The 15,674-nt window shown below is 36.0% G+C and overlaps 1 protein-coding gene across 3 annotated transcripts in view; it reads left to right on the top strand.

Annotated features, from left to right (window-relative positions):
- LOC148952812 (cGMP-specific 3',5'-cyclic phosphodiesterase-like) overlaps positions 1-15,674 on the top strand; it is a 372,326-nt gene that overhangs the window by 295,030 nt on the left and 61,622 nt on the right. For all 3 annotated transcript variants that reach the window (XM_089088106.1, XM_089088104.1, XM_089088105.1), the window contains exons 8-10: positions 870-1,049; positions 11,086-11,188; positions 15,484-15,610. In XM_089088106.1, coding sequence (XP_088944232.1) covers positions 870-1,049; positions 11,086-11,188; positions 15,484-15,610 — 410 coding nt within the window. The remainder of the gene's footprint in view (positions 1-869; positions 1,050-11,085; positions 11,189-15,483; positions 15,611-15,674) is intronic.

The raw sequence follows: 15,674 nt of genomic DNA, 5'->3' as shown, positions 1-15,674 counted from the left end.
CTTAAAGAAGTTATTATACCTAACGCTAGAAAACTTCCGAACACATTCTTGTTTTATATTACAAACCTACATTAGAAAACTTCCCTTGGCATGCAAAAAAAGAAAATTTGGCGTCAAAATAACCAATTTCTGTACAAAAAATAAATAAAAAAAAAGATGTTACTGATCTAGTTATTAAAAATTTATGATTGCATGTTCAAATTCAGTCTGACAGTTGCATTAAAAACGCAACGAAAGTTTGCTGGGCCCATTACTCTGTTTTTCAGTCACAACACCCAGACTCTTAAAAAAAAAATATAAGAAAATAAAAATTTACAAATGGAAAGACGGCAATATTATCCAAATCTTGATTGAAAAATTTTCCTAAAAATGTTTTTTCGTAGGCTTGAGCATAGAAAATGTCTTTATTTATATTTTACAACATATTTATTTGCTTTTTAATAAATAAACATATTTATGAAACCTATTTTCTACGTGCTCTTTGATAATTGGCAATTCCTATCATCTTTTTTGTCTTCAGCCATGTTTGTAGAAGAATATTCTTGTGATTGTATAAACCTAAAAGGTATTCATGTATTTTGAAGTTTAAACCACAGGAAATCCGAGAAACTACTTGCAAGAGTTTCGTGACTCAAAAATGTTTTGTTCCTTTTACTGGCTAGAGGAGAACCAATCATATGGAATCTCATTTGTCTACCTTTTTGACTAGTTTGGAGTTTTAGAGACAGTTTCAGTTTCTTATGGTCTAAACCTTCAAAAATGTGTGAAGTGTACATTTCTTGGGTCGGCTTTATAGAAGCCCATCTATACATGCCATTCATGTGACATGTATGAATCCTTTGATATACTCAAACTTTATTATCATGCAGATATTAAGAATTAACGACCTGTCCAAGTGGAGTGAGTACGTATTTGGTTCAACAGCGTACGAAATTGTTTCTCATCTTGCGAAGACAGACCCTAGTTTGAGATCTCTAGTTGCTCTTCCAATCTGCCATCGAGAGGAGGAAAAAAATTCTGTGGTTGGAGTTGCTTTACTTGTAAACAAGGCAAGTTCATTTTCAGTGGCTTTCCACTATAATAATAGTTGCATAAAAGAGTGAAAGGGAGTAGATTGGGAATCTGTACTCCCCTTGGAAGACCGAATGTGCAAAAAAACCTGAAAATTTTTTGTCAAAAACAAACACCTTTTGCAACTTTGCATTCTCTGTCGTGGAAAATATTCTCTAGGCCTGCTGCTCTCCTACAGAATTTTTCTTAAGGTCAGTGTTTCTTGGGGTGCTTTTTTCGCAAATTACAACGAATCTTGTACCATATGCACTTGATATCACTTATAAAATTACAATTTTACTTAACTAAGAACTTTCTTTATATTAATCATATATTTTTGACGAATCTTTGATGAGAGAGAGTTTGAGCAAGTTCAGAAGCAACATATATTTAATTTTGATTAAAACTTGTTTTGAACATTTTTTTATATCATAAACCAACTCCAACAAAGTACTTTATTTTTGTTTTTTTTGTGTATTCACCGAAAACGAGCAAAAATTAACAAACAATTAAGTTTAGCTAATGGAAGCAAAGAGCAAAATTGAAACTTAAAACAAGCAGAAATTAATTTATTGCATTGTATGTTTATAAAAGTAGTATAAATAAACTAACTGACGATTTTTCATTGTAAGCGTAGGATCCAAAACTAATCGGTAAAACCACAAAATCCAAGCAATAAAACAAAAAGATTTCCTAAAAGCCAAAAACTGGCAAACAATAACCCAGTTTATAAGCAGTTTGGATAGTCTTTCACCAGCCATGATGTCGATAACTCTTAGAAGACAATTTAGGTTTTCTCAAAAAACCAAGAAGGGTTTTCTCAAAAACCCCAAAACCCAAGAAACAAAAGAAAAGAATGTTTACTGTGTTTACCGAAAAATAATCAGAGTACCAAGGGAGAGTGAGATTTAAATTTGATTGTTTTAATTGGTATCTTTGTAGCTGACATAACTATATATATATTTTTTTTAAATTAGGGAAAATTAGAAATGTGATTTCCAATGAAGAAGACCTTCATATTCAGTTAAGTATTTTTGGTAGGAGTGGGTGCCAAAATTTAAAAAAGCAAGCATTCGTAAAACAATAAAAAGTAAGCCAAAAACATATGGTATCAAACAGAAAAAAATTATCTAACTTTATTAAAAGTAGTTTTAATACTTTTAAAGAAGTAATCGTGTTTTTATCACGTTCTTAATGCAGCTAGGGCTATACGAAGAGTAGTACCTCCTTGCATAAAGCTTGATGAGGTCATAATAAAGGATATAAAATAAATCGGGCTTTTATGGGAGACATTAAAGGGCACGAGCTTTGAACTTAGGGGGATGTAACAAAAACTTGCACAGCTCTGTTAACCTCATGCAACTTCAAGCTGAAATTAGTTTTCAATAGTAGTATAGCAGTAGTAGCAGTAATTTGATGAGTGCTATATACATACTGCGATATACTATATAAACTCAAAATACCCTGGTGATAAGGTTGCAAATGATCTGTTAAAATATCGATTAACTGAAGAAGTGATTCTAAAAATCCATAGCTCTATTAACATCAGACAACATAGAACTGACATAGGTCGCCAATAGTGGCAATATTAGTGCCGCAACAGTATAGCCTACTTTTGGTAAGAGTAGCCTACTCAATTAGTTTAGTATGTAACTTAATTTGTTTAGTATAGTAAGAACTCATTCAGTTTCTATGTAAGTCTACAGTTTCGTTTTCTCCCATAGAGGCTTTCAGTTCGCCAGGCAATAATCAAAACTAGTTTATTAGCTTACTTTTCGTTATCAGTGCTCTATCTTGCCAGCTTGAATAATATTTTGTAAAAAAAGAGAAAACAACGACATAGAAACCATTGAATCTATGGATCTTGGATAAATTTGCTGAGAGAGATAGAAAGGATCAACAATTTTGACTGAAAAGAGAAAACTGTATGTTCTCCAGGTGAAAGACAAACTTGATGAAGAGAAATGACAATGAAAAAACTGTAAAAGTGAAAATTAGAATTGTCTATCAAAGACGGTTAAAAAAAAGAAAACAAAATTCTTTTACAAAGACCTCTTGAAAGGACCCAAAAGAAAATATTTAATTTCTGAAGGGCAGAAAAAAAAAAATTAAAGCAGGAAGTGGACAAAAATCTAAAAAAGTAGATCCTTGTCTTATGAAAATAATTGTGGATTGGATAATTCTTACTTTTTTGTTTAGACTAACCTCCTACTAAACCCCTGGCTTTTTTAAGTTTCAAGACTGATATATTGTCATGTAAGTAATGGCACAGCGAATTTTGCCATATCAAAAATGAGTTTTTAGACGACACTTATCTAGAAGAACTTCTACCTACACGTTTTCAATTCTAGACGGTTGGTACGAACAAGGGTGTAGTTAATTACTAAAACTTATGCCTTGGCTACGTTATAGTTATCATTTTGGGTCAAATCCGGTGGCCCCCGCTAGGGCCACTCTATCTGAGGGGATGACACCCTGGACTTGTAATTTTGTGTTTTTCGGGACGAGGGTTCAAATCTTGATGTAGAAAATTCTTTGGTTTGGGGGGGGGGGGCTAGTGGTGTAACTCTGCAAGATTAGTCTCGTTGGGTCCGCGGAGCTTATGGTTAAGTGAAATTCCAAGCAAAATTTGAACTTCGGATGTCGGGCTAAGCGAAAACCCGCCTAGTCCTGCTACAAAAAGAAGAAGCAAATCAGAATTACGCACAACTACTGTTCCAATTATGTGTACCATCCGTAATATATCGATTTGAACAGAACTGAACTTTCAAGCGATAAATATATAATGACCAATCAAAATTACGATTTAATGCATAATTTTTCAATTATGACATGCAGAAGCTCGAGAAAGCAGTTTTCTTATCTGTAAGATGAATCTGGCAAAAGTTACAAAGGCAGATTAGGCAATAGTTGGCATAAGTTAGTAATAGCTCAGAAAAAATTATATTGACACAATCTTTTAAAACCAAATTTTTGCTTCTTGTATTTTCTACTTCTGTCGTGTGCGTTTGATGTTGAAATCAAGGGCGTTTGATGTTGAAAACACATATCATTCATAATTCTTAGGGTTTCACTGGCAAATACGACTATGATAGGCTCGAGCGTTATACTTAGTTCGTAAAGTAACAACAGTACAACCATGATACGGTACCTTTGAAGGACATGCACTCGCAGTTGAAAGTAAACAAAATAAATATCAGAATAATTATAAATAGTCACTACTTGGACGGAAAATTTCCAGTCTCTATTGACAATGGTTATCCTTAAAAGGCCAAGGAATTCAAAATAAGAAAAATCCTTTTCCCCTCTTCTAGACACATCATAACTGAAAACCATGATCTTCGGATGTTAGTATTTTTTTTCTTTCAAAACTGCAAAGTTCTTAGGCTGTGTCCCCTCTTCGTTGGCGTTGCCACATTAAGCCATGAAAACAAGTAAGGAAAACTAATTACCGTACGTAACTTGACAACACTTCTAGTACAGTCAATGTAAGGTTTGACCGCAAACAAATTGCAACAGAAATGATTTTTACACCATCTTGTAGAGAAAAAAAAAACTGTACAACATATCAAAAGTTGAGAAACCTAGCAGGGTGCAAAATTAGTGTTTTTTAGCGTTTTGTGTTTTATTTTTCGTTTTTAAGCCTAAATTTTCGATTTTCTCAAGGCTTAGAGTTTACTTCATGGGAAACATATTTCAGATGTAGTTTTATGTCCTAAACTCGAATATTACATCAGATTTAAGATACGGTGAACGAAAAATGTTTCACATTCATCACCATTCACGAAGTTCGCGATTCTTTTATAACATAGTCGTTTGACCACATTTCTTGAGTAGTTTTATGTGATGAACTCAAATATCACTTCAGATCAAGGATATATTCAACCGACAGTGTTTCACATTCATCACCAAAAGGTTTCTTCAAAATAATCAATCATCTCTTAATGTATTAACTGACTAAAATCACAGGTAACAAAAATCACATTGGTAAAAGGCAGGCAACTTTTCAAATGACTTGCGACATTAATCACTGGCAGTGTAGTTTGAAACTTCGTCGTCGAGATCGTCGATGAGAACTTCTGATTTGGGAGAATTATCACATTCTGCTCCCTGACAAGTTTTGCACGCGAGAGTGCAAGACATGCCGTTTCTGACACAAGTGCACCGAGCAGAGGTGCAGTTTGAACGGCAGGAACACTTAACAATCTTAAGAAGCTGGGGAGGTGCTGGGGGTAGGTCCGTCATCACAGGGTATAATGTACCATTTCAGTCCTTCCAGCCCCACTCTTGAGGGTCCAATTCTAGATTACGGTCGTCATTCCAGGCATGTACCTGAAAGTAAACTCTATAGCTGTGAAATGCTGCAGAGTTGGATGTGGGAGGTAGCTGCTCTGGGTGAACAAAAGCCGTTGCTGTGACGAGCTTTCTTTCGAAGAGCTGCTTTCGAAGCTCGTTCAGATTTTCCCCCTTCTTTCCACCATATATTATAAGAAGTGCGTCTTCTCCGGCTTCCTTGACTTCGATTTTTGTTGCTGCCTTCTTCATAAAGACCTTGGCAGATGCTCGAAAACTTTCGTCTTCTATCACTTTTTTCAGGGAAAGACCTTTTCCGATGTTGTGGACACGTGATGTAGAATCACACCCAAGGAAAGCATGGGCAAAGAGGATCAGACCACATACTTCTTGGCCTAATCTTTTTTTCATTTCATGAACATCCCGGCACCTTTGCTCTTTATTTTTCTTTGGCTCTGGGGCGAAGTACACCTTGTTAGTGGAGACATCACAGTGGTAGCAGAAAAGGACCAGAAGATCCGTATCTTCTCCAATAACGGCAGTTACCTTCTGTTTAGCTGATTTGATAGCAGCTTTTACAATAGGCACATCTGCATCACTGGGGGCTTGGACTACAAAATAGCCTTTTTGCCGGAGATGAACTGCAAGTGCACTAATGAATCTTGACTTGTTTTTCTTGTTCCCGAAAAATTCTTCTTTCTTAACTTTCAGACGCATGTCATTCGTGAAGAAAACCTCGCGACCAATCGTTCGATTACGATACGAATGGGCCATATCTTTGATGTAAGGTTCACTATCATACCCATCGAAAACAACAGTTGCGCCAGGGTACTTCCGCAAAATATACAGAGAGTAGCTCTGTATGATACCCGCATACGTGTCATTTTTTATCCATGGGACTCGGTGCAATAGAGATCCGCCGTCAAGTACGTAGTGTGTCCCGTCGTTCAGCACACACGGAATTTCTTCGAGTTTGCATGCAAGTGCAATGGCCTTAGTGAGTTCGGCCTTATTCGGCACTCTCGGCATAAATGAGCTGTCAAACAGAGCAGCGGGATACGAACAAAGTTCATACCGGAAGCACTCTGATTCAGGAAGTCTTGTCCTTTTGGCTAACGCAATAAAGCGTTGGAATATCAAAGCTGGATCCAGTCGCTTGCAATCTTCTCCAGCAGTTTGCTTTGTTGTTATCTGGACAGCCTGTTCCTTTCTTCGGAAGACAAAATCCTTCGCCACTTTTCCAGTCATAGCATCAAGGATTTTTAGCCCGACAGCCTTCGCACAGTCAACGTCTGCAGATTCATATGCAGTCAAACCGGTAGTAATGCTTCTAAGCTGGGTATCCCATCCGAATGGTGAGCCATTTTCAAAGTACGTGACCATCGCCTGCGTATCCTTGAAGTCTCGTTCTTGTCTGGGGCTTGCGTTCTCCTTGTGCTGCTCGCTTGTCCCATAGAGAATTTGCGTCAGATCTTCCATTAGGAGGTTAACAGCAGAGCAGGTTGGGCGTGCTAAAACCCAGAGCGACCTCTGGGTTTCGGTCATGCCCGTACCCCTAGTCAGTCCGCCTGCTGTTTTCAACGAGCGCATAAGCTCTTGTTCAATAACTAGATCCGTCAACAAGCCAGCCCAATAGCGATCACATCGTCTGATGACGTGCATTCCTTGTTGGAATGAACTATGAACAGTAGGATGGGTTTCTTCAAGCTTCACCATCTTCTGAAGGTATATTCGGCACGATTTGGCATAGTTGTTGTGACCACAGGCCGCAAGAAAAGGTAGCATTTCAGACACAGACTTTAGGTGTATGTCCCAAAGCCCCATCCGCTCAGCTTTGATGAAATAACGAAGTATCCCAACCATATTCATAAGCTGAAACCGCAGCTTTGAAGTTCTGTGCTGAGATAGATCAAGTATCTTCTGGTCGACGAAACCTTTGATCCGCTTGAGTGCAGGATTTTCTTCAACCTCCGTCATTGTTGCCTCTCCATTTATTAGCTTGCTGTATAGTGTTTTAAGGTCTGCAACTTCTTTGGTGCCTAACTTTGTTTCAGGTTCTGAACAGGGATCATCGTCAAATAAATCAGAGAGCAGCACGGCATGTAGAGCACTATCAACTAGCAAGAGACCTCGAACAGCTCGTGAAATAGCCTTTCCACTTAGGAGATGGGGAACAGTTTTTGGGGCATATGCAAGTTCCAGGACTTCGCGGAGACCGGATCCTTCCATTGTGTATCCTGTGCATCCAATAAAGCTCATGGTTGTGTGAAACCCACCGAGTTTGAAAAGACTCTGGGAACCAAACAAATGAATCTGGGAGGGACATTTATCTGACAAAACTGGGACCAAGGGTTCCAACACCGACCTTAGCGAAATACGCTACGAAATTTTCCGCTAGATGGCCGTATATGCTGTTAAACCTTAATGACGACAATCTTAGTATGTACAGAACTTTCCAAAAATATAGTGTTCAGTCGATAGGGCGATGTTATTCCTGACTTCATTCGCCCCAAAGGACGAAAAAGGGAAATATGGCCACGAAATACGAATTTCTTGTTTGGTGATGAATGTGAAACACTAACGGTGGGACATAACTTGAATCTGATGTGATATTCAAATTCAGCACACAAAACTAGTTCAGAAACATGTCTCCCATGAAGTAAATGCTAAGCTCTAGGATAACGAAAAATTTCCGCTAAAAACAACACAAAACAAACGGAAGACGCTAAAAAACACTTATTTTGCACCCCGCTGGGCTTCTCAACTTTTGATATGTTGTACAGTTTGTTTTTTTCTCTACAAGATGGTGTAAAAATCATTTCTATTGCAATTTGTTTGCGGTCGAGTCCTATTTGACGCTAGATTGACTGTACTATTCTCGTCAGAAATCATTCAAACATTAACAATGAGTTGATTCCCAGAGAAAAAATTCACCCTTAAAGGAGAATTATACCTTCTTAGACTCTGAGGTGTCATGTCTTTTTTGCCAATTTTTAGCTAATTTCTCATGAAAGTTTCGTTTTTTAAAATTTGGTGCCCGCTACATCTTTTTCATTAAAAGTTGAAATACTTATTTTCCCTAATTTCTAATGCAGATTTGGTAGTTTAATTTCCCCTAACCAATTCAAACAGTTAGATTTCATTCTTGTTTTCTTTCCTCGGTTCTTTCCTCGGTCCAGTCTTTATTGACAATGGTTATCCTTAAAAGATCAAGGAATTCAAAACAAGAAAAATCCTTTTCTCCTCTTCTAGACACATCATAACTGAAAACCATGATCTTCGGATGTTAGTATTTTTGTTCTTTCAAAACTGCAAAGTTCTTAGGCTGTGTCCCCTCTTCGGCGGCGTTGCCACATTAAGCCATGAAAACAAGTAAGGAAAACTAATTACCGTACGTAACGTGACAACACTTCTCGTCAGAAAACATTCAAACAATAACAATGAGTTGATTCCCAGAGACAAAAGTCACCCTTAAAGGAGAATTATACCTTCTTAGACTGTGAGGTGTCATGTCTTTTTTGCCAATTTTTAGCTAATTTCTCATGAAAGTTTCGTTTTTTTTAATTTGGTGCCCGCTACATCTTTTTCATTAAAAGTTGAAATACTTATTTTCCCAAATTTCTAATGCAGATTTGGTAGTTTAATTTACCCTAACCAATTCAAAAAGTTTAATTTCATTCTTGTTTTCTTTCCTCGGTTCTGTAACTAATAGTTTTTATGACCGCACACGGGCTGAGGAAATCATATGCAATTGTCCCTGACTATTTGTTCTTAAAACCTTTTAGGCATTTGTTAAAAATTCCGTTTGTTAAAAATTGAAAACCTCATTACATTGTAAAAAACTTTGCAATCTTGCATCCAGACATTGATCATACCATTTATGGAAACGTTAGGTAAAGCTGAACCATATGTGATTGGGAGCAGTTCAGATTGCAAGCAATTCATCTCTACAAACTGGTACTATTTACTAGGGAAACTCCAAATGAGACTGAGAACTTTACCTCTGATCCAATACACCTCACATTTTTCCAATACTATACCATGGTCAAATGTGTCAATACTCTTCATTATGTCTAGAAATGCTGCACCAACCTTTAATCCTTTGTCTAGAGCCACATTAATATTATTTGTGAAAAATATCAATACACCTTCAATCTTCCTTTTCTTCCAAAATCTAGACTGATTAATATTCGAAAGATTAAACTTCTCTAGAAATGGGTTTAGCCAAAAACTGAAGCTTTTTTCAATAATATTGAAAATAACTAGTAAAGTTGATATTGGGAGATAATTACCAAGATTATTTCTATCACCACCTTTATAAGCCGATATCAATATTGCATGTTTTAAAGAATTTGGAACCTTACCCTGTTGAAAAGAACCATTACATAATAATGTTAGAATACTAGATATATATGGAAAATACATTTCAAAATTTTTAAGCTCATCAAGTCACTACCAGACAAACTATATTTCATGGCATACATATATAATATATTATGATAATTTTATTATTAAATTATTTTGATAATTAAGACCCCAAGAAAACAATTCATTTCATTCATGTGCTTGTTAATAGGCTATTAAAAATTGTTGTCAAAAATAAAGGCAAGATTTAGGCTACTATTGAAAACATCATTTTTTAAATTTACAAAAGTAAAAGGTAGGTACTAGGCCTACCAAAATTTACTAAGGAGTTGAAACCCTTTTAACATTACTAGGGCATAGACAAGGGTATTGGTTAAATTGTAGTTTAGGGGCTTCTTTCTATCTTGGACAATAGTTGAGTCAGGTGAAAAAAACTTTCAGGAATGATGCAGGGCCAAAATAAGTCTTAAAAAGGTATTGCCAAGCTATTATATATACCCTTTTCGTAATGGTGTAGACTAGGGGCTATTGAGAAGGAAACATATTAAGAAAACTATTCTTGGGCCCTACTTCATAATTTGCAGAACAGTTCTAGCTAAGATATTTTGTATGAAGTTCTGTTAGATTTTATCTCTACTGCGATTTATTCTAATACTGATTCCAAATATTTGAAACTAAATACGTTCAAAGTAACCTTTCCAAAGTTGTCAGTCCTATAAAATATATATAATTTTAGTAGAAGAGGGAAAAACTTCTTTAAATAAGGAGGTCTTTTAGAAAAATTTATACCATCCGATTTAGTATATCGTAAAGCTAAAGCTCTTTGTTGAAGATTCAAGCAGGCCTTATATTTTAAAATATCAATATTTTTTATCATAATGGTCACGAATTCATGTTTATTTTTGTGCCTTGTTTTCCCAATGATTAAAAAATATTGATTTTTTCCCAATGAGCCAATGATTGTCAGCTATCAGAACAAGAATCAGTTTGAACCAAAATCTCGAGCTTAATAATAAAAATATATTGCCGCAGCAAATTGCTAAGTATAACGTTGGAGCAAAACTGGACATTTAAGCCATAAAAAGGCCAGAGAACCAACTGAAATTTGAGATCAGTCTCGGGTCAAGTTATAACTTCAGACCATGCTTAGGTTTTTCCTTGACCTCGAGCTTCAGTAGGCTCAAACTTGATTTGAATTTGAGTCAAGTCGTAACTTATTGATGGTTTTGATGTAACCGTTTAATAAAACTTGAAAGGTATAAACCAAGCTTGCTGCAATATTGCTTACCATTATTAAGCACCTAATCTTAGCCGACGTTATTACCTTAGTGAGCTTTGTGAACTTAGCAAATCTTAGCCAATGCCTTTTTGCTTTAGAATGGATATGACCCGTTTTCTGAAGATGATGTTCAAGCTTTGGAAGCATTTTCAATTTTTTGCGGTTTGGGAATACACAACACTGTGATGTATGAAAATGTTTGTAAGTGATTTTAATGTGTTTTTTATTAATATTTTCTATTTTATTTTCTTATTATTGCATTTTTTTTATTCTCGAATATTCTATTATCCGATAACCTAGATCTGTCAAAGATATGGTAATCCTCAAATTATATTTATACGCAGTTTTTATTATATTAGTATATATGCAAGATCTCCGGGATAGTCAGTTTTGATAGGACAGAGTCAGCTACACATTTTCGCTTAAGCATTTTGACAAATTATGTCGATATATAAGAATTTGTGAAAATATGATGGCTTCTAAAGAATACTGTCCAACCAGGGGGATGGAATAATTTCTGTCCCCCCTGAATGAAACCATTAATAACTCAGTTGAACGCAATAGTTTAGGACATTCTATAAATTTAAGATGCTCAATCTGATCATTTTCTAAGCATTCAAGGGAGGTAACCTTTGACGGTTGCGGCTATTGCGGCCACTCGAAGCCCAAAATTGAAACTTTTCCCCAGATAGATTGATTACTGCAAGTTTTGTAGTTCTTCTTGGTAATTAAATAAATACAGACTACAGTAGGTTTGATAGGAATAATTTTTTATAGTGTTTGTGGATTTAACAATGATTTTTAATAATTAATACAGTTAAATAGACCACCTATACATTTTATAGGTGTCAACTTCTATATTACTTTAAATTAGATTTACCAGCCAAAATATGAGACACTTTGGTTTGAGCCTGAGCGAATTGTCTAACGCTAAGAAATAGAAAAAGGGTTTTTGAAAGAAAAAGGTTTGCCTTAGAAGCGGATTATGTAGTTTACGAGTAGAGGATTTAGCCCACTGTTGGGGCTCTGCCCGTTTTATTTTCAAATAAATGACCCGTTTTCTCTTGTTTATATTTGCTTATAGTATAATTTCAGAGGAAAAACTAAATTCTCACTACCGAGCAAGTTATTTCATAATAAGTAAACTTTCGGGCTAAAATCTATCCCTGTCTGTCTGATCTAGGCCATTTAATGATAATGTTATTCAAAAAGCTTGTGGATTTGAAGCCCCCATTTATCTGGTGGTCAGGGTCATTCTAGGGTCAACCCCTACAAGAGTTTTGCTTGTGCGAGTATAGTGATTTTGTTTTTAGTTCGTATCCAAACTGCAAAGTCTGTTGGAGAGTCCGCTTATAGAGTTCGTACATACATATTTTGTCAGAGTTGACATTTGGAGATTAAAAGTGAGCTATTTTCTCTGACTGTGTGAGATTTTTTCCCCCCAAACTCTGGCAGGGTTGAACAAGAAACTTCGGGAAGTCCTATCATTAATATATCGACAGGAGGGTCCGTTTACCCACCAAAGAGATAGTTAGGGAGATATTAGTGATGACAGAGGTTGTGGCAACCTTGACCAAAAGTTAGACCCTTGAAGAGGTAGTACACGTTTCACACACACACACAAACTGGTTGCAATACCAGTGCGTGAAGAAACTGTAGAACCCTTGAAATCCCCTCGATAGCGTTACTATACTCTAGCGGCAACGCCAGTGGCACTGCTGTGGCGTTGGATATCAAATAGCTTGTAGCCCCAAGGCACCCATTACAAACAGTGGTGCCAGCGTTGGTGCCAGTACAAACACCTACATTCTACTAGTTCGCAGCAGCTTTCAAATTTTTTAAGAACCATGTTTTTAGGGGACTATTTTTTTTCCTTAATTTCCAAGGGATACTGCTGACGATTTTGAAAAGGTTAGATCGTTCAGGTTTTATTTGTTTTGTTGTGTTTATTGTCAAATATCGTGTTGTATGGCCTTATTTGACTTATTTGACTTATCATTATCACAAAAAAAATATTACAGCGTCTAAAGGAGTTAAATGGTAAGTTGGACCTTTATTAGGTATCCTTTACTATCTTTACAACATCGACATAAAAATCATATGTCATTAGATGCTCACAACACGGTGAATGTTATGGCACGGTACATGCAGCCAACCGTTACTGCTTCCAGCCCCGTCTATGGCAATTGCCCGTAGCCCTACGTGCCACTAAGGTTACATTTTCAAGCTCTCAAAATTAATTATCCTAAGGAAAAAAGAGACAAATTTCTTTTAACTTATTCAATTTATAAATGTAGAAGTATTTTAAACTCTGCAAGACTGAATCCTGTAATAACTTAATTTCATAATTAAAAACTTGCCCGATTATAAGATGGTTTAAAAAAAATGCTTATATTCTTCTGAAACGAAACGCTGGCTAAGCCTGTGAAATACATTAACTATTTATCTTCCTAAATTTAAAGCTGACAAACGTCTCTAACATTTGTTTTCTAAGCTTGTATCCTTAAGCATTGAAAATTAGATGTCCTAAGGGAAAAAAGAAGAAATAAAATAAAGATAAAGCTATAAGTGTTCTGCAAACGTATCCAAGCAGACAAGAGCCAAGAACAAGTATTTCTCTCCGTTAGTTCCTTAACCCTATTAAATATTGACTAGTAATGTATTCTGGAACTTGAAACTCAGCCAAAGCTAGAGTTTCTACAAAAAAAAATCTTCTTTTCTTTCTAGGACGAGAATGAAACACTAAAACTTCATCCCAGGAGTTTACTTGTTATTATTTAATGTTCTTCTGCAATTTGAACATCATGAGAATCTTGAAAACCTGTATTTCTTATTTCGCTTCAAAAAATTAATTAAAAAGGAAATAATAAAAAGGAAAGAATGTGGACTGAATAGTGTTTCGACATACAACACAAGTACAAACACTCAGTAATTTGATGCTAAACTATTCACTACTTCAATATTTAAACAAAAGGTGAATTGCAATATTCTATTGCACAACTATCACTGAAAAAGGGACAAAAAAGAATATCTTGCCCTCTATTATCCCCCTCTATTTTTCAAAAGTGATTCTATCAGTTTATATTGGCCAAGAAGCACATAAAAGCTGAAATAACCACCTACAACTATTTGCTGGTCTGTCTAAAGTAAGCACTAATAGTGCTGTTGCTAACAACACGTCACAGCAGCAAGCAACTTGAGACCTACATCCTGTCTTATTACCTCTTCAATCCCTGTTTTAGGAAATTTCGATTTTGTTTGGATCCAGATGTATGTTCAAACACGATTTTCAGCAACCTATTAAGATTCATCTGTAAAACGTGAAGTTACCATATTACTATTTTTAAGCCATGGACCTAGGAAGTCAAACAGAGCCACTTTTTATACTGCTTATTGCTTGACACACATCCAAGCATTTGGTCTGTATATTTGGTGCCTAAAATTATCCCTAGACATTTCCTTTTATAGATAAATACATAGCCTGATATCCATTGAAGTTTCTTAATGTGCGCATCCTTCTAGTACATCGTTGAAGGATCCAAATGCTCGATTCCTCTGGTCGAAATTAAGAATCAGCATATGTAAACATTAAATTTCTTGAAAATCAAAGAACTGCACTAGCTGTATGCCTCTGCGACAAACAGTCCTTCACTTTTTAAGGACATTGATCACACAGCTCAGACTTGGAAAACCTCTGCGACTCTGCCTTCAGCAGCTTGAGTGTATTGTCATCCTTCATCATCGTTATTTTGTCGTAACATGTGTAAGGTCCGTGTTCTTAAATAAAGGTAAAACAATTTACCATGGTCCTAGAGGATTGTTCACTGTATTGTTGGCTGCGGTAGAATGGCACGTTAAGGTTTTCATCATACCAGTGTCCTCTACACTGGTACGGGTACGGTACGTCACTGGTACGGGATAGTTTCTCTACTATCCTGAAGCCGAGTAACGATCGCAACGTACTGAAGTTAATTCATTCCGCTTCAATCCTTTCCATTATCATTTATATCCTTACTATTATCCTTCCAATCCTTCCTATGAGGACCGTCGATTCCAATTAAACCGAGAACCAGAAGGAAAGCAGTTGTTATTATTTTTTTCGAATTTCCTCGTTTATCCTGAGCTTTAACCGATTAAATCAGTTGAAACTTGGCTTTGGAATATTCCTAAATGTTATAGGTTAGTCTAGAAAGTATATTATAATCAGAGCTACAAACTCAGGAAACCGTAGAGGGAGTGGGATTTCATTTTACATTTCTAGTTTAGTGAAGCCAAAACAATGTTTTCAAACTCTAGGCGAGCGGGTAATTTGACTTTTTTCAATGAAAATACCAACAGAAAAGAAGGGACTAAAAATAATGTGGTGCAATCACCATGTGCCCCCAACCTCCAATTGGTTCCTCCAATTTTTACACAATTTCGAAAATAATATTTTAGGTTGCACAAATTTTCAGTATATCACTAAATGTATATAACTTTTAATATTTGATTACTAGGCAAGCTGATGGCGAAGCAGAAGGTGGCACTTGAACTTTTATCTTTTCATGCTATGGCGGCAGATGATGACGTGAAAAAGCTGAAGAAAGCTCACATTCCTTCTGGAAAGTATTTCGAAATAAACAGGTAACAGTTACACATGAGCTTCTTAGATGCCTATCAGTGGAATTACTTCACAAAACTATGGGGG

Source organism: Artemia sp. Qi Xiang Cuo, chromosome 4, assembly GCF_049724085.1.
Source record: "Artemia sp. Qi Xiang Cuo chromosome 4, ASM4972408v1, whole genome shotgun sequence".
NCBI lineage: Eukaryota > Metazoa > Arthropoda > Branchiopoda > Anostraca > Artemiidae > Artemia > Artemia sp. Qi Xiang Cuo.
The sequence above is the reverse complement of the archived record's forward strand: the minus strand, read 5'-3'. Positions and strand labels throughout refer to the sequence as shown.